Source organism: Prionailurus bengalensis, chromosome C1 (genome assembly GCF_016509475.1).
Source record: "Prionailurus bengalensis isolate Pbe53 chromosome C1, Fcat_Pben_1.1_paternal_pri, whole genome shotgun sequence".
In the NCBI taxonomy this organism is placed as follows: domain Eukaryota; kingdom Metazoa; phylum Chordata; class Mammalia; order Carnivora; family Felidae; genus Prionailurus; species Prionailurus bengalensis.
In genome coordinates, this window is record NC_057345.1 from 147,763,467 (window position 1) to 147,788,430 (window position 24,964).

Sequence of the window (24,964 nt, forward strand, 5' to 3'; positions counted from 1 at the left end):
ACATTGCCTATATATATATATATATATATATATAAATGTTTATTTAGTTTTGACAGACAGAGAGACAGAACATGAGCAGGGGAGGGGCAGAGAGAGAGAGGGAGACACAAAAATCTGAAGCAGGCTCCAGGCTCTGAGCTGTCAGCACAGAGCCCGATGCAGGGCTCAAACTCACAGACTGCAAGATCACGACCTGAGCCGAAGTCAGACGCTCAACCGACTGAGTCACCCAGGCACCCCAAGACATAGCTTATGTTTTTGAGTACATTTCCTCTCCACTCTTAATTCAAAGCTGCTACTAGAAGAAAGGCATCTTTGTCATCTGTGTTGCTATAATTCAGCTAAGGATTATAAACTTGAAGCTAAGGGAACTCTCTTTTCATTAGGAAAGAAGGGAGGTAGAGGGAAGAGAAATGTGTCAAAAATCATTTGAAATACACAACTTGTATATTAACCATTCCGAGAGGAAATAAAGTCCTAAATTATAAAACCACAAGTAGTCCGAATCATATGAAAGCAAAATATTATTTAACTCAGTCCTTCAAGACTCATCATTTTAGTGATTTTCCATGCCTGATTAAACCAGTATTTTATCTGAAGACCCAAACTGTAGTCTGGATAACCACTGAGCCTCTCAAGGAGATACTAGGAGGTGAAAATATGAATATGCAGCCCCCTGCTTTCAAAAAAAAAACACCCATCTCCCTTTTTGTCTTGTTACTCATTTTTAGCTTCTGCTTCTTATAGTTTGTTTGAGTAATAAGAAGTAAGGGAAAGTTGGAGGAAGTTAACTTATCTGGGGCCGAATTAACTAAACTTTATACCAAGCCAGTTAATAACATTCATCCAAAAAAAGCACAAAAGGAATAAATCTCTAGGATTAACCACCAAGCTCTATCCTTCACCTTACCTAAAAAGTCCCCTATTAGCTTTTCATTAACTATTAACTTTTCAACCAGTTGAGATGTCCCTTCTAAAGGTAATATCTAGCTTCTCCTTGTAGCCACCTCGCTTCCTTGTACTATGGCCTAAGACCATGCATCTCAAATTTTAATGTGCACACAAATCACCTGGAAAGTTTGTTACAATACAGATTCCGATTCAATAGTTCATGATGGGGCTGAGAGTCAGGCGTTTCAACTACCTCCCCAGTGATACTGATGTTGGTCCAGGGAGTACCCTTTGAGTGGTGAGGTCTAACCCAATGACAAGTGTGATAATCTAACTTACATCTCAGTTACATTACAAATGATTCACTAGATAAAAACATTTAGATAGATTTTACCAGAAGTCTATTTTTTATGTTTATATTGGTGCAAAACAACAGACGTCCCCCAGACCGAGAGCCATACAGTAATTGACCAGACAGATAGTACTAGGTTGTAAATAACGGGAGAAAGGACTTATAAAAATCTAAAACCTGGTTTCAATACCTGAATCAGTATTTACTTTGGACTTCAGCAACTCTCCCAAACTGGACTTCTCCAAGAGTAATTCTTGGGAACTAGGGGATGCTAACAGAGCAGAGCCCGATGAGTCTTTCTGCTATCAGCAAAGAAAGATTTTTGACATTGCTTACATTAGAAACATTTTTTTACCCTTAAGAAAGATTGTGGGCCTTTCCTACAAAGCCTCTAGGAGTCCAGTAATCTGGATACTCTTAAAGAAGCATAATCATTTCCACCAAAGTAATTTCGGGCTGTGACTTAGACCTCCTTGTAGCCCTAATGGCTGCAGGTGGTTTGAATGTTTCACTGCTTCAAAACACCAGGCTTATCTGGGGTTCCGAGTTACCTGAAATGACCTCCGTTTGCACCTATGTACTAACTGCACTAAATAATTTTTATTATTGCAACTCACATTTATTGAGGGCTTACTGTGTGTTAAATAAACACCTAGCAGTCATTACCTCAACTCTCTGAGATACACGCTGTTGCTATCCAACTTAAAAATGACAAGAATGAAATGCGATATGGTAATAGTACGCCCGTACTGTCCGAACTGAAAGTGGCAATACCAGGATTTGGGTACAAAACATTTGATCAGAGTGCCCATCTCCTTAACCATTGCTAACAAAACTGTGAAGCAAAGACCCTACCTGTGTTTGCTGCTGAAAGTGACCTTTTCTTTATTCATTTCCCGACAGCTTCAGCAATTTAATTATACCTGGCTAAGACTTATTAAACATGGAGAGTGGTGCTTAGCTCCAGTCCCTGATACCGGGGCCCTGAGGCTGCACCCTTGTGATAACAGAAACAAAGGGCTAAAATGGCTGCATAAATCAACATCAGTCTTTCATCCGGAACTGGTAAGCAAAATATCTGTACCTCTTCTTTATCACAAATCCAACTTCCAATTAAAGGGGACATAAAACTCTCATTGTCGGCTTCCTCACTCAGAACCTTTAAATGTGCTTGTGATGATCGAGGCAAAATAAAAGTTCATACAGAGAGATAAACAGATTTTTTTTTTTTTATAAATTGGCAAGTCCTTCTTTTTCTTTTACAAAATTTATTTCAGGTAGGTTGTTTAAAATATAAGTCACCGGGTTCCTTGGTTACATTAGTATCAGCATCTTTGTTTCTGTAAGTCATTTGCTTCAGTCAACTAACAACAGCAAAAATAACGCTTATGGGCTAGAACTGGTTCTCAGTGGTCACCAGACAAGTCTATAAGGAGAGTATATGGGGAAAACAAGAACCAGCGTGCTTTCTACAAGGCCTGCACTTTAGGATGAATCCGTTTTTTTTGGCATTCTGCCTCCTTTCCACAAGGGGTGACTTTTCCTCATCCCCCACCCTGGTTACCAGAGACCTGGCTCTCAACAGGTGTTGGAACCAGCTCCCACCAGCTTGTAGGAGCTAATTGTGCGCTAACTTCACATTCAATGACATCACATTGGTATCTTGAAACAAGCCATGATGGGAGTATTACATAAACCCATGCTACAGATCTGGGGGTGTTTGTCCAGAGGTCCAGCTGTTAATATTTCCTAGCCCACCCCTGCTATATCTTCTTCATTCTCAAAGTCCTGACAGTTTCCCTCAATGGTATTTTTTAAAGTTTATTTATTTCTTTTGAGAGAGGGAGAGTGTGTGTGTGTGTGTGTGTGTGTGAGTGATGGAGGGACAGAGAGAGAGGAAGAGAGAGAACCCCAGGCAACCTCCCTGCTGTCCGCACAGAGCCTGACACAGTGCTCGATCTCACGAACTGTGAGATGATGACACGAGCCGAAATCAAGAGTCAGATGCTTAACTGCCTGAGCCACCCAGGCACCCCTTCCCCAATTCTATTTTAACAAGATATCAAATCGTAAGCTTTGGTGTAAGATCTTGGGGTGGCAAGAATAGTTTCAGGAGGGCCTTCCTAAAGTCTCTACTATCTCACTAGCAAGTAGCCATCAAATCCACAAAATGTACTGGGTGCATGAAGACCATCATTTTGCTCAGGCCTGTCCCCAAAGTCAGCATGCTTCTTTTTCTCCTTAGAGTGCCTCCATTCCTTTTGATGTCACAACCAGTGACCACTCCCTTCATGACAGTTTTCTTCCCACTGGGGATCAAAACCAGGGTCTGAGCAACACGCTTCCCAACCTTCCTCCCTTTTAATTTTCTCTGTTATATTTCAGTTCCTTCTGGACATTTTTTTTTCCTTGTTAGTGATAATGGCTCTTGTTGACTTATTCAGAAAAATGAAGTATTACTAGTGTACAAGTTACTAATTTTATATTTCATGGTGTTGGGAAAATGCATAAACATCTATTGAATATTCTCTTTGGCTTCCTTAACCTTATGCCAAAAAAGCAGGAGGTGGTGGGGTGATGGGGGAGGTGGTGGGGGAGGTGGTGGGTGCAGGGGAGAGAAAGGATGAGAATGAGAACACATTTTTCATTTCCAGAAGTGAATCTGTTAACCAGGAAAAAAATTCAGTCTGGTGAGAAAATATTTAGGAGTAAGCAGCCCTTAAATCACATAGGTCTTATTTACAAACTGGCTTGACCCCACTGAGAACTTAAGCCTTCTTAGCTGATTTTTATATAGGTTTATTTTGGTCCCTCTAAATGGTAAACCAGTTTGTAAAGAGAGTAATTTAATTAAGATAGCAAAAATTGGATAGCTGTTTCCCGACATTGGTTGTGCCTGTGACTTTGTATCATGCCACATAGCTGCCTTCTGCCTTCGGTTCCCCATTTCCATGCTGCTAGATGTTATGGAGATGAATATCTTAATAATAGCCTTCCTTATTTTTTGAGTATTTTGGTAGTTTTTATACTAAACCTCCTGAATCCTCCAAAGCATGTTAAGAGAAATGGAGAATAAGACTATGAGTAACAAGAACATATCTTTTCTTTTAGCATTAGGAGTTGAGAGCTTCATGGAAGGAAGTAGGGTAATAGAGAGTTTGACCCTGAATACCAATGCATTGTTAAAATGATACATTTCCAACCTGCATTTCAAATATGTTCTCTAAGCCCACCCACCCAAATGCTCTGGATTATGGACACCTAAAAGGAAATCATTTCATAGGTAGCTTCTAAATACTACCTATGGGGCATGGAATGACCCTCCACTACTGGTTCCCTCATCAAATGTCTTTAGGTTGGGGACAAGTTGTTCAGTTACCACTTTATAATCCACTGGCAGAACATTGTAGATAATCCAGGATGATTTTGCTCAAGGCCAACTCCTTTACAAAACCTTGAGCATACTCAAACACCGTCTTACCAGAGTCCTACAGATGACAATGTTTTTGTAGGAACATCTTTAAAACAAACTATTATGAAGTCACCCCTGTTTGATATATTCTTTTGAATAGTTCAAAACAATGTACGTATGATTAAGATTACCTTTGTCATAGTCATAGAAAATTGAGAGAATTAAAAGGTGAAAAAATATATAAAGCCATAAGCATGTTCTAAATTGGTTATCCATTATTTCTAGGATATTCAGTAAATATTAACCAATAATAGAACTTCTCTGAAATACCTTTGACTTTTTTCTAAGTACCTCTGGATTTTCTGAACATCAGGTATTATGTACTATCAGAGATTATGGTGGAAAGATTATAAATATATACATCATTTCTAGCACTTTGTATTCCAAGTTTGCATTCTAAGGTATGAACTCAATTAAGACATTAACTAACTCACTTTTTGCAATGGGTATTTTTTCATGATCACCATCAATTAGAGAACCATCATCCATCAAATATAGTAAATGCTGTATGGAATTATTTTCTTTAAATAATAGAGTAATCAAACCTATTGTCAGAAAATAAATCTTTTGCCTCCTCCCTGAGGAAGTCGTAAAAGTCTTAACAGCCTTGTAGCTTGGCGAAGTGAGATAGAGACAAATTTAATACAGTCTAAAGACTGTATGCATGTTGTTAATTTAGGCAAGAAGAATTCCTGAAGAATCAAAAATATAATTATCTTTTTTTTATCAGTTTGTATTTCTTTATATGGCAGTTGTCAAATTCATTCTGTGGCTCATTCCAGATTCTCTTTCTTTCTAGGTGAATCACATTGTTTTTGGAAACTATCATCAGTTGTTATGCTTAGAAGGAAATGTTTCTCAGAAGACCCTGAAAGTTGCTGCTTGTGACCCAGTGAAGCAGTATCAGAAGTGGAAATTTGAAAAATATTATGAAGACTAAAGAGCAACTAATATTTTTTATCCAGTAAACCCATTAGACACTGTGAAAATTACAGTGGAGGTGGGGACTGTGTTTCTCCGTGGTAGTTTACATTCTCAAAATTAATAGCCCTTGAATAGGAGATTAAAAAACCCACAATAGTTAAGAAACCAAGAGTGAGCTCAGGGAAACAGTCTAACATTGGATTGGAGTCCTTCTTCAACTCTAGGTGGCCTTTTGAATTGCCTGCTTCCTGTCCTGTGCTGGACCTCAGCCTGCAAGCTTCCCTATGTGATCAAACAGGTAACTGGAAATGAAGCCAAAAGTACTGGAGGAAGCACAGTGATATTCATGATGACTGAGTCTGATAATAACCAGCTCCTTGGGCCTCACAAGTTGGTATCATCAATGAGAACCTAGACCTTTATTTACTATTTTTAATAAAACAATGACTTGAGTTCCTATGGTGAAAAGACCTTAGAAACACACGCAGCTGCCATCTTGATGAAGTCCCTTCCAACTGCACTCATGTTCGCCTACCGGTGTGAAGAGTATCAATATCATACTCCCCAATGGTAGAGCTTTAATCTAGAGGACTACATAATGTTGTTTTGTTTTGTTTTTTCCCCATATGAGTCAATGGAAAAAAATTTTCAGTGAGGAAGTCAAATGCTGATTCAATTCTAGACATAGACATTGTTTTAATTCATTTTGTGCTTTTAAAGCTACACTTAAAAAAAAAAACAGTCTTAGTAGCAACTTCCTAGACCTATGTGGACGTTAAAAAAGAAAGAAAAAAGGCAAAGAAAAAGACTGGGTGGGTCACAATACACAGTCACGAAAAATACACTTAATCGTTGAACACGCTCTAATGCAAGATCAGATAAGAGGAGCTGAAATAAATAAAGCAGAAATAGAGCAATGAGGGGCACCTGGGTGGCTCCGTCAGTTAAGCCTCTGACTCTTGATTTAGGCTCAGGTCATGATCCCATGATGGAATAGAGCCCTGCATCCTGCTTGGGATTCTCTCTCCCTCTCTCTCTGCATTTCCCCTGCTTGTGCTGGCTGTCTCTCTCTCTCTCTCTCTCTCTCTCAAAATAAATAAATAAACAAACAAACATATTTTTTTTAAAAAAAGAAATAAAGCACTGAAAAATATTAAAGATTTATATAAAATAGTATTTTAGATTTAACAGCATTCACAGGGTTGAAATATGTTTAAAAAGCTCTAAAAGATTCCAAAGTAGAAATAAAATGAAGTAAACATAATGAAAGGGGAAGAGAATAAGAATATACAACCCTCAGGAAGAGAGTTAAGAAAAAAAATTGATCTAGACTTGGCCAAAAAAGAAAGGGAATATAGCACCTCTATGGGGTGGGGTGGGAGTGGGGAATAAGGCCATAGATGTGGACCTAGTGATAACACCGATAAATTGGGGACAAAGTCCAATTTTTCTTTGGTCCAAACTGAGCTCCTAATATTAGGGATGCCAATACTTAGGCATACTAGAAAAGGTTTTAGAAATCCTAGTATCTTTTATACTGTTTTTTTAGTAAGAAAATTGATACCCAAAAGATGAATTATGTGTCTAAAAATCCTACACCAGTTAGTGATGATTAGAATTTGGATCTCTACAGAGAGGGCTCATTCCACTGCCCCAAGCCACTGGCCCAAACAAATCTGATCTAGAGCATTCTTAAGATAGAGATACATAAAGCTTTTCGCTGGAGTTGGGTCTCTGTAGGATAACCATGGTATACACTTGTTAATATAAAAACAAATGAAACTTTGTTCAGTCGAGCTGATGGTAAAACTGGGCATCTTAATTCTGACTTCCTATCTAAAATTTAATTTTATCTCCCAATTAATTACACAAAAGCGGAACTATAACTATGACTCAGAAGGGAAAATAGGTTTGCCTATTTGCATCGTATTTAAGATGTTTTGTTCTGATAATTGACATTGCAGATGAGATAAGAGAATGACTAGAAAATGAGATAATTCTTTTCAAAACGGATAAAACACAAGCCAGTTGCCAAAGGACTAACTGAATTGCTGACCCAAACTGAATCTGCTGAGTGCCTCATGCAATTATTTGTGTGACTGCAAAAATGTTGAAAGGTTTTATTTTATTTTTTCCCCCAGTGTAAAAACTCTCTTTTTATTCAAAAAACGTTTCCATGAAAAACATCAACTCTGTTCAGAAAAAGACGAATTATGGTTTGGATTCACTTATCTTTGGGCATACCAATGAAAGAAATTGGAATGTTTTTCACAAAAAAACCAAAACAAAACAAAACTTCTATAGTCTGTTTAGTGCACACTCTCCCTGACTTCACCATGACATGCTCATAATATGAAGCTGTATTTGAATCCATACTGTCAATATCGCAGAGGATTATTTTCATATGTGACATGTTTATTCTTAGAAAGAATTTTAAAAACAGCTTTTACCATGTATTTTTCTATTGCTCTGAGATTCAAGCAATGAATCACTCGTTAGAAACCTTATAGACCTAAATTTAAGAGTATTGACTAATTGTGAAATCTCCTACCAACATTTTTTAAGCATTATCCTCTAAATTCTATTTTTAGAAGACTATAGTAAAGGAGTAAATGCTACTAGGTCTCTAGTACTTCTAGTGAGAAACCTTGAATGGGACACATTAGGGTCCTCTTCAGCCCTAAATCCATCAGTAGGAGGCAGTGTTACAGGGACTTCAGAGTTTTCCCTGAATTGGTTTGAGTCATTGCCTTTTCTTAGAAAAGCGTCTATACATTTTGTTACTTTAAACACAAGCATAGTTTTGGTAATATTTCACAGGACTTGTTTGATCAAAAGCTAACTTACCAGACCATCCAAGTACTTCTGAACCTTTCAGTTTGCCCAGTTTCTTTCTCTTTTTCAACAGTTACCCAGAACTTCTCCCTAAAAGATGACAGAGCTGTTGTTGGTACAGCCATGTTTCATCGCTAGCATCAAATTTGCTCATTTCTGTCTGCTGACGTTCAATCAGCTGTCATTCACAGGGCCCCAAAACCACCATATGCCATAATCACAATGTACTGTTAGCTTCTCCACAACTAATCTGGAAATATTCTCGATATGAAAAACCCTTGCTTATAGTATCGCCTTAGGGATTGTAGAGGAGTAAAAAGATACCAGCTACTGTACGTAGGAATTCAATCTCTCCAGTCCACCTTGATTTTATGAATGGCTTAGAATGGTTTTCAAGGGGCTCTCATGTAAGAGAGTGGGGTTGAGGCCAGCCAGCCAGTACCATTTTATTTGTTTTAACAACTTTAACTTCCCATTCAAACATAGAAAAGAAATATGTCGCAGGTGAGGGTCCCAATATCTTCCATAAAAAACAAGGTATTTACAGGGAATAAAGGGAAAAGAGATGAGAACTAATTATCTCTGAGTATCTTTGATGTGCTAGGCACTGTTTATGCCCCATCTCACTGTTGTGCACAACTCCATGAGTTAGGTCTTTTTCTCCCCAATATGCAGACAAGGAGGATGGCTGAGAGGGGTTGTCTAAAATCATCCTACGAGTAAGAGATTAAAATTTAGTTTCCATTCTGTCTGAAGAAGAAGAAAAAGAAGAAGAAGAAGAAGAGGAAGAAGAAGGAAAAGGAGAAGGAGAAGGAGAAGAAGATGGAAGAAAAAGAAGATAGAAGAAGAAGGAGGAGGAGGAGGGGAAGGAAGAGGAGGAGAAGGAGAAGCAAAGAATCTCTTTGACTACAGCATGCTGCTATGATTTGTTTTTTACGTAGAGAGGTCAACTCAGGTGGACTCAGTTAAAATCCCTTCATTGTGATGTCAAGCTTCTTAGGTCTTTCTTGGCTGTTGTATAGATAGGATAAAAGGCTACATCCTTTCTGTTAATCAACCGAAATGTAGGCTTAAGGTTAGCTACGCCCACATGCTTTGCAATAGTCCATCTCCTTGACTTCGTGGAGGACATACTCTTTTCCATTTCCTATAACATATATGAGAAGGAGAAGCAGACATAGAGAAATTGCTTCTCTGTAAATAATACTGCCGACCCTTTCTTCTACCAACCATTAATCAGAGCTGAAAGACTGTCCAGTTTGAACAGAGGTGGGAAGTAAAAAATTGAAGGGTCCTTTAATTTAAAATACAAACCAAGTCTTGTAACTTTTACTACATTGTGCAGATTGTCACCATAGTGCTTCTACAACTTTTGTGTAGGTTATTCAAACATTGCTACAAGCTGCATGCCTTGAAATGAGAAAAGGAACAGTAACCAAAGCTGATGTACACAAAATATTTATTTCTGGCAAACAGCCATTCCATGGACAGATTTGAGTAAGCCAATGTAAAGCATTATCTACTCCTGCTGAGGTTTAATGGATATTTCAGGTGTTGGTGGTCCTAAAAGAAAGGACCTAAAAGAAAGGGGCAGGGGGGAAACCCCTTCACAACAAGCAGATTTAATGCCTCTGTTTTCAACCTAATGGGGCAGCTAATAGTTACCATCCCAATTAGGGTCTGTTTGCAAACTTATGTGAATCATCACTTTGCAAAAACATACAGGAAAGTTCTCATATTCAGTAGATAGAGCAAACTTCTAATATGTTGCATTTCTAATGATGATAGTTGCCATCAAATAAGTAACAAATAATTTTTTTGATAACAAAGGCTTTCTATTTTATTATTGATTGGTATTTGCCAGTTCAAGGATATTAGTCATAAATATCTATATAAAATATAACCTATATATAAGATATTAACACTAATTTTTGAGAGCACAGATTACTTGACCAAAAAAATCAATCTTTTTAAATATATATGTAAATAAACTTATATTTATATAGATAAATATGTGTATATATTTATATATATGTGTGTACATATAAATATATGAGGCTCTATCTCTTATGTTTTGAAGTGAGAGAAAATAAAACCAAGAGTTTCTACTCACAAATAAAGAAAACTATGAAATGTGTTTAGATATTTTGAATTATTTTAGGTGCACAGCCTTGTCTGAATCTGGCTTTCTGGACAAAACGTCTCCAGTAGACTTTCACTCTGGGTATTGTTCTCCATACTTGAAGGGAGTAACCAAACTTTAAATTATCAAGATGCTTATTCACTCAGGAATATGCACATGACTTAATTCTCTTCCTTCAGACAACTGCCTAAATGTTGCAAGTTTTATACATATTATCTAGAAGAAGTGGGCAGAGAAACAAGAGAAGGCAAAGGTAGAGTTAATGAAAACATCTGTTCATTCTGTTAACAGAACGAGATTAAAACTATGGAGCATAAAGGAATTTAGAGTAATTTGAACATTTTGAAGTATCCGTTTTTTCCTGCCTCTGCCCAACTGAAGTCATTACAAAGAAAGAATCAAATGCGTAATATTACGTTTTGAACTAAAACCGCAAATTACTTTCCAAATTCCTGTCCAAAACTCTCCCACACTGGCAGTTAATTACTAGATATCATCCTTTGATTTTGTAACTTGTCACGTATCTATCTGTTCAGTGACCGCTGCTGTTGATTACTGCCCACGTCATTGTGTTTACATTGATTGTATGGCTTAGTCGCCTCGTGTTCTTCGTGAGCTATATGCACATTTTGGTATTCATATTTATTATGTTACTGTCTGATATTTTAATATTGGCAAATGTTTGCTGTAACTTTCGACATTACTTTTTATAACCCTCTTGTTTTTATAGAGCAATGAAAGTTAAGGCTTTAAAAGTAGTTGCCTTTCTCATGTGGTCAAACATGTTTCTTCTTTATGATACCCCAGTGCTTCATCTTTTTCCATAATTCTCTATTAGTATGTATTTTAAATATTTTTTTTCCTATCACTTTGAAAAACTTAAATGTCCGTTCTTCATTAGAAAATGTACCAAAAGTACTACCCCATGTGAATGTGCAGAAACAATTACTATAAAAGTGTCATCATGGTTTAAATGTATTACTTTGATGACTGTAAAGATACATATATATATATATTTATATATATATATTTATATATTTATATATTTATATATATGTTTTTCAAGTTATTGGAATTAAGATGTATCTAAAACAAGGGCTCAGTTCCTGTAAAAAATAATAAAGATTTTTTTAATGAACATTACATATGTATCCACCAGAAATTTTTTTTTTGCAATTTTCTACACAACCATTTTAAGACCTTTTTGAAATAATGCTGTTTTGATTTTAAATAAGGTGTTCTGTTGGTTTCTAAACAGCATTTATGAATAATCTTTAGTAGCTGTTGGTATGCAAGGGCTCTTTCTACATTTTAAAAAGCAGCTAAAGAAAATAAATTCTAGACACCAAAAACAAGGACACAAACTTTTATTGAGAGCAAGTCAGACACAGCAGTTTTTTATTTAAGTTGTAGACAGATGATAGACAGATTCGGACATATTCCATGCCTTTAAATGTAGCATTATATGAAAGGTGAATTTTATATTGACTATGAAACAGAGCTTTTTATTAATTCCTGTTCACCCAAAAACTAAGAAAAATTAAAACTCGTGTAAGAAGTATCAACATTCTCACAATAAACCAATTTCCCTCCTACCAGGTACCAGAGTCCTTCTTCCACGCTCAAAGCTTGAATCACAAAAGCAGTAAATCCTCCAGTATAATTACCAATTTGTGTTCTAATTTATCCCATAGGAGTGTCTAATATGTTAAATATCCCTCGTGCAATCTGAATCATACCCTTGCCTTTCCTAGGTTATAAAGAATCAAACAGTCATCTAACCCCTCGTGTTACTTATAATCACTCAAGTCTATGGCCTTCGTGTAAGATGGCAGCACAGGGCAGTGGGCATTAATGTCAAAGAATGGTTTCAGTGCTCTTTTGCAACTACACTGCCTCATCCATGAGCACTAAGCATTTACTCCTTGAGCTTACCCCGAAAAAGTCTTTGTTGACAAAATATTTTGTGGTTGGTTAATTTTTGGTAAGAGCACAAAGCTAAAAAGGCCACGGTTACTAGGCGTTGGATCCCCATAAGAGCTGGTTGCTTGGCCGTGTCACACTATAGATGGTGGCCGTAGACCACCCACCTCACTCAGATTCCACAGGGATTCAACACTTCCGCTGGAACAGTTCATAATATAGGCTCTGCTGATGGTAGGTTAACAAAATGCTCCTATTCCATGATGGATAACACAATACTGTGTTTTGAAGTTAAGTGGAAAATTGTAGGGGTCATCAGTAATCCAGAAAAGAAAATAGGTTGTCCAGGTGGAATGATTTAGAGGATCTAAATAAATAGGAAATTGTCCTAGTGCACTAATCTTCTACCTAAATTTATCAAGAAAGACCCGATTTCCCTGGCTTTATTCTGAGAACTTGCATTGTCAAGAATGAAATCTTTAAGTTCCACAGATGAAGAGTGACAGAACTTTTACGTGATCAGGTTGCAAAATATCTGTTTGAAAGAATAAAAGGAGCACTTCAATCTTGAATTCAAAATTGAGTCTTGTAAACAGTAAATAATAGTACATGATACCCTGGAAATATATGACCAGGAAGAATTAAAGAAATTTCCATTAGAATGTGCAGGATTTGTTACACATAAATAAGCAATAATCTAAGAAGGGCTAACCCAGGGTTTTTCACAAAATGAAAAAGAAATAAACAAAGGGTTGAATAGTACAATGAAGACTGTATTACATTCAGACAATAAGGAATTGTCTTTTTATTTGCAGGGCCAAAAATATCTTTAACGGTGGTGACAGAAAGTTCAGAGTGATATATATGGAAGCATGAAATGAAAAATTATGAAACTATCTAAGAATATAAATATAGACTCTCCCTTTTCATAAATATTCAATACATTATTTGACACACCGGTTTGAGTGAAGCTCCATAAGTACAATTTTAAGCATCTTGATTTGGGCTGAGGTCCAGTAAATTATATATTCCCAACTATCAGAGCTTTCTCACTAAAAATACAGGCTCACGCTCTACTTTGAAAATACCCTAAGATAATTATTTCCATTTTCATAGTAACTAGTACAGTTATGACGAGACTTCTCTTGGGTTTCTAAGGAAAGAAAATTCTTCTGAGATACTGTTAATAAGAGCAAGTATAGTAATACAGAAGGATATCCTCTTCAAATTTCACCGAAGCTGTCATTTTCATTTTTAATGAATTTAACTATGCCAGATGAGATTTTATTTTCCGTCACAGAAATAAACTGACTCTTTAATCTATTGCCCACCCATCTTCTAGCCCCTCCTTGTACCAACCTTACAATGAATTTCATTCATCCTGAGAACATAAAGCCAACATTTAGTCAACACAATCGTCCTGACTGACAATTGCTCAGCCCCTCTAGTGAGAAAATTCAGTGAATGATAACACCTAGGAAGGAGGCCTATACAGAGTTTTCACTCTGTAGATGCCAAGGAAAACCACTTAAAATCTTTTCTGAAGATAATAGGAAAGGCAAAGTATTTTGGAAAGCTTATTGCCAGAATCTATAAAAGCATATTTAAAAGAAAGAGAACTGAACCAGTCTTTCCAGCACCCTCAATGTACAGGAAGAAAGATACCAAAAGAAATACAGGTCATTTCTAAGAGTCCTCTTTCATTTGAAGACTGTGTTTTCCAGTGTTGCTACTTTTAAAGCCAAATCATGCCACAGTCTCCACGAGTGCTTGCTATTTGCTATCTAGTGCTTACCACACGAGGCTATATTAGTAAAGTTTTAAAAAGCAAATGCCCAAGAATGAATCTAAAGCGTTTTGATTGAGGTTACCAGACTGAATTTTGTCTAGGGTTATTTCCATATTATTCTACAGTGAAGCAGGGGTTAACCTCTCACATCTTTAAAGGGGATGACTCAAATAAGGCAGGCAAAGACGCATCTCAGGAAAATAGAATTAGCTTTTGCTTTAGTGGGCACAAGAACTTCTCAGTTCCATTTAGTTTATAAATGCATCATTGACTCGAATTCATCAATTCTTTGTTTGGTGTTCCCCTTCCTGATTTTCCGATAGGATATTGTATTGTATCTTGAATAAGCATTTCTGGAGATATCACTCTTCTTCCCAAAGGGTGGCTGCTCATCAGGTGTCACAGGTTGGGAACTAGGGCTGCTCAGTGGGGAGTCCTCATTTGCATTTCCTTCCTCTTTTAATTGGGAATCTTCAACATTTTTTTTCTGAAATTCTATCACTCGAACTTCATCTTCGTCATCATTGCAACCATCATCATCATCGTTATTAATTTCTTCATCCCAAACCTCTTGCTCCTCCTCATGTTTAGAATGCAACACATCGACTTGGCTAGGTTTCCGATATCCCAACCATTCAATTTCAGTTGCTTGATGAGCTTTGTTCTTCCCGTCCTCCTCTCCTTTCTCTTCTAGAGATTGTTCAGCAATCCTTTCCTGTCTACTTATTTCCTGGTTACTGAGGCTCAGAGGTATCTTCTTCCATTGATACCCTGTAGCAAAATCAATTCATAATTGAAATACCCAGCTGTTATTCTTTAAATTACCTTTCTGGACAATCATTTCCCCACAATATTCTTTATAGGATATTATTCTGTGGGCTATGGGTATGTTTTACACAATAAAATGGGTTGCACCATCTAATTAGTTTGGGCCATGGGTGGTCAGGAGTCAAATGCTAGACTAACTATAACACCAAGCCCCCCAAAGCACACACAATGTAGTCTAAGATCTGCCTCTGATTTCTGGAGAGCCTAGATTTAAAAATCATGCTGAGATCATCTCTATATAGCTAGATTGGCCTATCATTTTAGACATGTCCCTAAAGACAACTGAATCAAGTGGTTTGGTATCATGGAGTGACTTTTACATGGCTTAATTCATCACAAATTTCACTTTTCAAGCAGATCACATCAGCATATCTGCACAATTACTACAGCATATCAGAACAATATTTATTTTACATGCTAAAGAGAGCTAATTATAAGAGAATGGAGAGTGGAAGTTGTTCTCTAGGCTTTCACCACTAAAGGAACTTCTTTTATATATATATTTTCTAATTTTTTTTCTTAATGTTTATCATCGACAGAGAGACAGAGCATGAGTGGGGGAGGAGCAGAGAGAGAGGGAGACAGAATCTGAAGCAGACTCCAGGCTCTGAGCTGTCAGCCCAGAGCCCGATAGAGGGCTCGAACTCAGGAACCATGAGATCATGGTCAAAGTCAGATGCTTAACCCACTGAGCCACCCAGGTGCCCCTCTAAAGGGACTTCTGTGGGAAGTTTCAGTCTATCGTATGCATGACTCCAAGATATTGTCTGGATTGTGTCCCTTGTTGGGCCTGGGTTCACTATTCCCTTTCAACACCATAAGAGTCTTTAAAATAAAATGAGAGACAATGTTCCTCTTTGCCTTTCCCCTCCACGATTTTCTACTTTTACTGAAAGATGTTCACAAATCCATGCCCAGTTAAGAATTTTCATTCTTTTTTTCATTGTTTTGTTTCCCCAACTACAGGAACCAGATTGTAAACTCGTAAAAAGAGACAGAAGTAAAGATGGATTATCATTCCTAACTAGTTATACACGGTTCCTATCAGCATGTTGGTGCCTAGTCAATGTTCTTTACATTGTAAATAAATATATGTTAGAATGTTTGCTATAATATTAAGCTTTCTTTTATTCACTTTTTTCCCCCCACAGAAACAAAGAAGCTGATCTTTAAAGAAGAAGAAGAAGAAGAAGAAGAAGAAGAAGAAAAACTGATCTTTTTGCTCATATCATGACTCAGGCCTGGAGTTGTCACGCATGAAATTACTTCTTGAATTTAAATTACAGCTTTTCCTCAGTTTTTTTAGCATCTTGCTATTTTCAACCCAGGAGTATTCTCTTTGGAGACTTTATAGCTGTTTGTCATTGTGAAAACAGGAGACACCAACATGTGTCTTACAGGAAAAACATATGTTCCACCAAACACAAAAGGATTTATTCTGGGAAAAATTCACCCTGAGACCATCTACTTGAAAATCCAGATTGCATTCATTCTCTGTTTGATAAAAATGAAAGATTCCAGCAAACTGCTGTCTCCAGCAGACTTCCTGATCAGAAATTTGAAAGGGTCTCCTGATGGACCTTGACATCCCTGCCTCTGAGAACTTGCTACATTGGGAACAGAAAGATTAGGGCAAAGAAGTTATTTAATTCACTTCACGGGGCATAAGTTTTATAAATGACATGTGATAATGTAAAAGCTTAAAAATGGTTGTTCCTTACTACATTACTACAATAATGGAGGTTCCACCACTACATATGGATAGCAGATAGTCTGAGAGGCATCCAGGCAAAGTGGACAAACCCGAGAAACTGCCAGTCACATCCCTGTCTTTTTTGGTATCTATTATTTTATGCGATGTTCTAATATATATATATTTTTAAATGTATCTCTTCCACATTGTTTCCTGTTAAGGTCTTAACTAAGCTAAATCGCTCAGGTCTAATGAACTGACTTCAATTTTGAGACAAGATGTTTATGGCAGCAAAAGAGGAAATGAGTGCTTCATTAATAGGTGTTTATCCTGTACTTGATTTGGAAATTGCTTCAACGTAGATATCTTCTCAGAAGTAAAGTCTGAAAGATTTGGTGTCTCTTAGTCTCTTGAGTTTATTTGAAATATAAGTCTCTTAAAAATCAATATTCTCTTGGGGCGCCTGGGTGGCTCAGTCAGTTAAGCATCTGACTTTGGCTCAGGTCATGATCTCGCGGTCCGTGAGTTCAAGCCCTGCGTCGGGCTCTGTGCTGACTGCTCAGAGCCTGGAGCCTGTTTCAGATTCTGTGTCTCCCTCTCTCTCTGACCCTCCCCGTTCATGCTCTGTCTCTCTCTGTCTCAAAAATAAATAAACGTTAAAAAAAATTTAAAAATCAATATTCTCTCATTTTGTGAAAGAACACAATTAAAATTAACTTTATCACCTGGGAGATTTCATTAACAAGAATTATATAACCATCTTCTGCTTGCATCAGAGGCCTGGAATTTTTCTACAGATCAAATTAATTTATAGTGTTATTTTAGGTAAAACTTTAGGACAAACCCCTTTATGAAACATTCATATTTTGCAAGGAACCTGACACAGATTTGGAGACACTGAATAAACCTGTTGTTGTTGATGTTGTTGTCGTTGCTGTTTTGTTAAAGGATCGATTTAGTGGACTAACTTACTGAGAAACTGATATCATACGGTTAGGTCAAGGCATGTCAGTCAGTTATGCCAATCCAGTCAGTATTAGTCTTGATCTTCCTAGAATACTCCTAAAGGTGAAACCCACAGATAATCAGGACTACTCCCTTATCTGTCTCTAGCAGCTCTGAGTTTTTGAAGGCATTGCCTGGATTGCTTTTTCAACACCACACTCACGCAATATCCCATGCAAAACCTGCCATCCATATTCAGTCAAACAATTTCAGTGTACAAAATGGAAGTTCGTCTTACCTCCTCTGAATGTCATTTCATCACTACTCGTTTCCTGGAGAGAAAGATCTGCCACAGCCTTACGAACAATAAAAAGATTCTCTTCTGGTTTCTCTGAGGGGAAAAACAAAAAACAACAGACACCCACAAGATTAATCCCATAATACTTAAAGCCATTCAGGTTTAAATAAGTTATCAATTTAGACTCTAGCTAGGTAGATCTATTTGATTTGCAATTGTGATCCCTAAAAGTAACCATTTCACTTCTTCCAGTTCATTTCTTCATTGGTTCCTACTTATAAACATAAGGATAACCTCTCACTTTACATCTATATAAAGGTATAGAACCATGAATTGGGATACATTCAGGTATATTTCAGAAGAAAACCTTGAAATACTGAATTTCCTTTGCTTAAGTAATATGTGGGCTATAGACAATAATAATAAATAACGGCAGCAAACGTTTAAGCAACACTGAGTAATCCTTGCAACAACCGTACAAATGTCAGTACTGTCACTTCTGCCTTCTGCTAACAGAGAAAGCTAAGGCTTCAGGAGGGGAGGGGAGATGTCTAGGGTCCCAGAGCTATCAAAGAAAGAAGCCTGAATTTGACCTGAGGCAGAAGTTTTGTCCTTCTGCTATCCAGCTCCAGTAGAACAATTGCTCAGGTCTGGGACACGGGTGGGAGGAAGGACAGCACATTCCTGTCATAATGGTTTATCAAAAGAGAATCCTGAGTGAGTTTATATGCCAAATCAAGCAAATCGAAGACAAGGAAAATGCTTTACCTTTGAGAAGCTCCCCATCGGTGGACCAGCTGACAAGCCTATTCCCTTGTAATTTTTCATTTTTCTCCTGATTTCCTTCTGTGGGTAAGTCTTCAAGACGGCGTTCGACCCGGTAGTATGGTGGGGTGCCATCCACATCACTGGCTCCCTCATTTGTTTTAGGGATTGGTTGTTGACCATTTTCAGGTGGTGTATCCCCGTTGCACTCAGCCTGACCGAATGTCCCGGGAACGTCTGTCATGATGTGCAGTTGCGCTAGACGATGTGGAGACAGCTTTGGGGAAACTGAGTGAACAGGTCCTTGATAGAAGTGTTCCAACCCCTACTCTAAGAATACAGAGTATTTACTTTAGTACATAATAAATGCTGCTTTTCTTAAAGGTATCCAGATAGAGCTTAGAACCAAAGCAATAGGATTTGTTAGATTTGCCACCAGCCCACGAGCAAGCATCCGGCCAATCACCACCTTCTTTGTCACTGAGCAGCCCCACTTGCTGAATTAATGGCAGCCTTTTGATTTACATAAACAAACAATCTGAGGCAATCAGGCTTTTGTGTTGGCATGTAGATGGGGACTTTCAGTTTGTCAGTCCCCCCTCTGGGAACAGAGATTTTTGTCCCTTTTCATAATGGCCCTTTGTCATTTTCCTTGTAACAGGAGCCACAATTGTTCCACAGCTTTAATCCAGAGAGAATGACCACCTTGAGGCCTATTAGTTCTGTGTCACCAGCTTAACATTTCCAAACGGATTTTGTTCAAGTAAAACCTCAGCTATGTTGTAGGGGATAATGGCATCATTTCTCATTTATTAAAGAATAAAAACAGCTTACCGAACCTGTAAACAGGACGACCTTATTGTAAGTGGTTCTGGCAGCAGATTCCATGGTGTACTTTCAGGAGCTCAGAGAAAAGACCGAAATAGAAGCAAAACAACACAAAACAAAAACAAAAACAAATCTTGCTGTATCTTGCTAATACCAAAATTTTTACATTTCAGAATAATCCACTTGGTCTGTAGCTTCTTTTCCTTTAGTTTATTTATGTCTATTGAAGCCCAAGCCCATCCTTTATAGCCCTAGTAGAATTTCCTCCGTGAAATTTTCCCTTTCCCCAGTCAGATTTATTCTCGATATTCTCTATTGATATTACCTGATGCTGGTAAAATTATAGAGCACCAACATATTCTGCCCTTGAGGGAAACTGGTACTTATGGAAAACACCTGCTACTTACCTTCCTTTCCTTTCCTGCTACTTACTCTCCTTTTTAAAGGAAGATGCTAATTCTTTTTCTTTTTTCTTTCTTTCTTTTCTTTTCTTTCTTTTTTTTTTTTTTTTTTTTTTTGGATCTCATATAGTGCAAATGATTCCAGAAACTTTTGCCCATGCTGCTCCCTCTGCTTAGAATGCCCTTCTCTTCCTCAAGGCCAAATCCCTGGCCTAACCAGTTCCTTTAAATCTCAATTCTTCAGCTGAAATATTGTCTCTTCCGTGACACTTTCCCTGACCCACAGGGGTAAGATGGGACTCCTGTTTCACATTATTTTGTCCTTCAGAGTGTTCTTCACAGTTATGATTAAACACGTAAGTGCACAATTATCTGCGTGACATCTCTTTCACCAAGCAGAATCTAAGATTTTTCTAAGCAGGGACCATGGTTCGCTTGTATACATAGGTCTCCAGCATGTAGTATCTGCTTCGAACTAGGTAAGTAAGAGATATGGATGATAGATAGATAGATAGATAGACAGATAGATAGAAAAGTTGAATAACTGAGTAAATTTGACTCCCTATTAGGTCATTTCTAAAGGGAATAATAATAGAGGTTGGTAAATAATTAAAAATCGTCACCTTTAAAATTGTGTTTAGAGCTGAGCCCATTAGGATCTATAGCAGAGATGACAAGTATCTGACACTCTGGCCTCATCCTCTTGTCACATGTCCTTGGAAGACATGTCTAACAGACCCTAGAACGCTTTCCATTATTATCACCGGCTCTTCCCTACCCAACACACTGATTGTTTGTGTAGGAGAGGAAAAATAATGGTCCCTCTACCTTTTTAAGTCCTTGGCTGAGACCCCTGCAATAAAAGATTAACGAAAAAAGGAACAAAAGTTGGTTAACATGTGTACCTGATATATACAAGGAAGATACCCCGGATAACTGAGTAACTCCCTGAAGGCCCAAGCTACCAACTTAAATAGCATCTTCAGTTAAAGACAAAAGGAAAAAAAAAGTTGTATATTGGGGGTTGGTGTGGGGGCAGTTATGACGGGTTACCAGGAAAAGCATAGTAAACAAGGGTGAGGTTTGTTATCCACATTTGAGTGAGTGCCTTTTCCATTAGTAAGATTCTTTTGTGATTTAGTCATTTTTCTTTTCCTGATACATAAAGACAGATAACAGGAAATTTTCTTTATAAATGTCAGTTTCCCCTATGAAAGAGTAACTTCTCGTTTGTTTTCAGAGCTTCTTCAGTGTCTGCTCCTTCTCAAAAATAATCGGCTCAACATAATCCTGATGCCAAAGAGACGTATTTTGAGGTGGCATGATCTGGTACCCTTCCCTTAGTTTTCAAAGATTTCTTTAATATTTATATAGCACTTATTATATGCCAGGCACTGTTCACAAATAGCAACACATTTGATTTTCATAACAGTGCTATAAGGTAGGTGCTATTATCATCCCCATTTTGCACACTAATGAAATGAAGCACAGAGAAATAAAGGAACTTGCTCAAGGTCACAGAGCTAGTAAATTCACTGATGAGGTTGCAGCATAAATGAAACCTAGTGCCATCCTTGGCCTAGCTACTAATGTTTCCTTGGGCCAGAGGTCTCAGTGGGCTCCATCCAGCCTGATGCATTAATCTCCTTGGCAGAGAAGTAGTTGCAGCCAGGAGAGGGCAGCAGAGGGCCTGAGGCCATATCAAGGCCTTCCCAAGACAGACAGCCCAGCTGCTGTGGACAGGGTTGGGAGGCCAGGAAATTTCCTCCCACCAGGAATAACAGGGTTATCCACTTAATTCCAAGATCAGAATCTGAAGCTTCAAAGGCAGGTCAGACGGCCTCACAACTTAGAGCTGGAATAGCCCTTGATCTGGAGAAAGAAGAAAATATTGAATGGAATCAGGGGAAATGAAGACACTAAGACCAAAGCTAGAAATATGTGGGGATATACTAAATTGTGAGGCCCTTAAGGGCAGGAAGGGGCACAAGTTCAACTGAATGCCCAGCAGTAAACATAGACATAGAGAAATGCTCGCATTGGCTTTAAAGACCTGACTCCAATTCCCGTTCTCCATTCCCTCAAGACTGCCATACACTTCAATTCAAGGATATGGCAGAGCTTAGAGAGTTTAATTTGTCTCTCTCCTACTCCTATATTTCTGTGACCCTGTAACAACATTCAACTTATACTTTAGTTTTTATGGGAGTTTTATTTTTCTTCTTTGGATTATCTTCTTTCTGAATGCCCTGCTTTGACAGTTGTTTTCTGGCATTAGAATTAGTTCAGCTTTGAAACATAAAAAAATAATCCAGAGTTCTGTCTATGCAGCATGTTCACCTCTATAAAAAGCAGAGTCTTTATGCTGTCCTACAGAATAGGAGGTCAGGTAGACGTTTGTAACGTACATTATTTGTCCTACAAGCACATGGCGACACAAGATACATTTAGCACCAAGATGAGTCTATCCAACTACCAAATAAAACATAGGATGTTTTATCCATAAAGATATAATAGTAATAAACTGTCACCGATTGTCTGTAACGTTGGGGAGAAAATCATTTTCTATACCTTTCACAATTCTTTTGGTTGGTCTAAGAATTAAATTGACATGAAAAAAATTAACAGGAGAAAAACGAAAGTTTAATAACACATATACCTCCCGTATACACAAGACAGACCCAGGAAAACTGAGTCATTCCCCAAAATAGCTGAAGTCACACCTTAAATACAATCTTTAGCTCAAGACAAAAGATATTGGGGTTGGGGAGTTACTAATGGGAATTTACCAGGAAAAGCACAGTAAATAAGGACAAGTTTGTTATGCAGATGTAAGTCATAGGCTTCTGCATTGATAAGAGTTTCTAGAGATTGAGTCATTCCCTTCTTTCTGGTAGAGCAGACAGACACCCTTACAAATGGAAATTTCCTCTATAAAGGTGAATATCTCTTAAAAGAGGGTAATTTCTACTTGTTTTTCAAAACGTCTCTATTTTTTCTGCAGTTTCTTAAAAGTAACCAGCTTAAAATAATCAATATTCCAGAAGCATATATTGGGATAACAATATTTTCTCCTCTTCAGTAAAAACTTATGACTTGTACAGTTTTAGAATTTGTACTAACAGTCCTTAATTCAAATACTATTGCATAATCTCCACTGCATGAAATAAGACTTTTTTTAGGATGACTTAGTGGAGTGTTTGTCTTTTTTTCCTGGTTATTATGCTGAATGGTATAGGATATTGTATAAATGTAACCATCATCACATCTATAGTAAAATATGATAATAATGAAAGGATAATCGTTTGGGAATGTAAAGTATCAAAATAAAATTATGTAAATACCCATATTCCATTTGTCAAATACCAAATGATAAATGTTAAGGCTATATTAGGTCCAGAAATAAGATTTGGGGAAAAGTCATAAAATCCTAACTTTTAATAATATGTAAAAAGCCAAGCCACAAGTCAGTGTTATATCTAAAAGATGGCCAATGATCACTGGAGAAAAACAAGAAATAAATTTGAAACATCAGCTTTTGATCCTGACAGCTTGGAGTCAATTCTTACACAAATTGATTTGTATGGCTGGAAAAGGGGTATTCCAACAATCAGGGGTGAAACAGAAAAGTAGAAGCACTAAGGGATCTATAGCTTGATCTATTGTGATCTCTCTATCTATCTGAAGGGTTTTGACCTTACACAATGGTGCGTGCTGCTTAAGGGGTCTCTGTAGGTTTGTGGTTGAGTCTGGTACTGGAGCTTAAAGTCTACAAAGGCAGGAAGTTGAGAAAGAAAGATGGATGTGAAAAACAAGAACAAGCTGGAACACACAAGGACAAATTGAAACCTCAGTTCTCGCTGCCTCTGACCTCAGTGGTAGGAGTGTCCTGTAGGAGAAGGTTGTCCTCTTGTCAAGGCTGAGAAATCAGAGAAGCTGAAGGAAGATCCAGGGGAAGGTGGGACACTTGCAGGCTGAGTACCGCCATGCAACAGGTAAGCCAACAGGTCAATAAGAGTGTATGTGTTACAGAATAGCGAAACAATCAGGAAAGAGAATTTGGGGAAATGTAGTTTAGACTGGCCAGGTTGATACATAACATCAGCAGGATGGACTTTCATCACCTCTCTGAGCCGGGGTGGTACTACAGGCAAACTTTCGGCTCAAAATCCTACCCAAAACCCATAGAACCTTCTATAGGGAATAGGCAATGCCTCAAGGGAATGTGCAGTCCTGAAGGAGACAGGATAATCCAAATCGCTTCATTTAAGGGATTAACATTCCAAATTGGAGGGACAACCCAGCTAAAGGAAACAGCAATATAAAACATAACATAATAAAATCTATCAGTATCCATATATCCATAAAAAGTAATTGCCTGCCACTTAGTACAAATTAGATTAAGTTGATTATCTGATGCCATCTTAATACTTTGTGTTTATATTTATGCCTGGTATAAAACCACACTTTCATTTGGCAATATAAGATTTCAAAGTATAAAGGATGGGGTTTTTCCCTCAAAAAGCTAAGAGTGAAGTTTATGAGTAGCATGTAAGATTTTAAAATTTATTAGAATAGGGACACCTGGGTGGCTCAGTGAGTTGAGCATCTGACTTTGGCTCAGGTCATGATGTCACAGTTCGTGAGTTCAAGCCCCACATTTAGCTCACCGCTATCAGTGCAGAGCCCATTTCAGATCCTGTATGACCCTCTCTCTCTCTCTGCCCCTCCCCCACTCATGCTCGCTCTCTCTCTCTCTCTCTCAAAAATAAATAAAACATTTAAAAAATTTAATGTAATAGAATTTGACAATTCAACCACATCTTACGAAAACATGCTTTCCAATCTTGGAGGCAAGTCGGGGTTGGGAGCAGGTG

The 24,964-nt window shown here is 37.7% G+C and overlaps 2 protein-coding genes across 2 annotated transcripts in view; one reads left to right on the forward strand and one right to left on the reverse strand.

The window, feature by feature from the left end:
• Positions 1-6,406, forward strand: part of GALNT5 (polypeptide N-acetylgalactosaminyltransferase 5) — a 41,616-nt gene extending 35,210 nt beyond the window's left edge. Inside the window, 2 exon segments of the mRNA XM_043576763.1 lie at positions 2,147-2,308; positions 5,515-6,406. Of these exon segments, the coding sequence (XP_043432698.1) occupies positions 2,147-2,308; positions 5,515-5,655 (303 nt within the window). The 3' untranslated portion in view covers positions 5,656-6,406.
• A 5,561-nt stretch (positions 6,407-11,967) lies between these two features.
• On the reverse strand, positions 11,968-19,312 carry ERMN (ermin). The gene is made up of 3 exons (XM_043576764.1): positions 18,862-19,312; positions 18,094-18,186; positions 11,968-15,100 (listed from the first exon to the last, which is right to left on the reverse strand). The coding sequence occupies exons 1-3, from the start codon at positions 19,100-19,102 to the stop codon at positions 14,583-14,585; spliced, it is 852 nt and encodes a 283-aa protein (XP_043432699.1). The 5' UTR covers positions 19,103-19,312; the 3' UTR covers positions 11,968-14,582.
• Between the last annotated feature and the right edge of the window lie 5,652 nt (positions 19,313-24,964).

Bases quoted from the DNA above. Each gene is read 5' to 3' on its own strand.
- ERMN (XM_043576764.1), bottom strand. From the start codon at position 19,102: ATGACAGACGTTCCCGGGACATTCGGTCAGGCTGAGTGCAACGGGGAT. The intron at 18,187-18,861 runs GTAAAGCATTTT...TTTTCCCCTCAG, and splicing joins CGATGGGGAGCTTCTCAAAG to AGAAACCAGAAGAGAATCTT. The intron at 15,101-18,093 runs GTAAGACGAACT...ATTTTGCTACAG, and splicing joins TGAAATGACATTCAGAGGAG to GGTATCAATGGAAGAAGATA.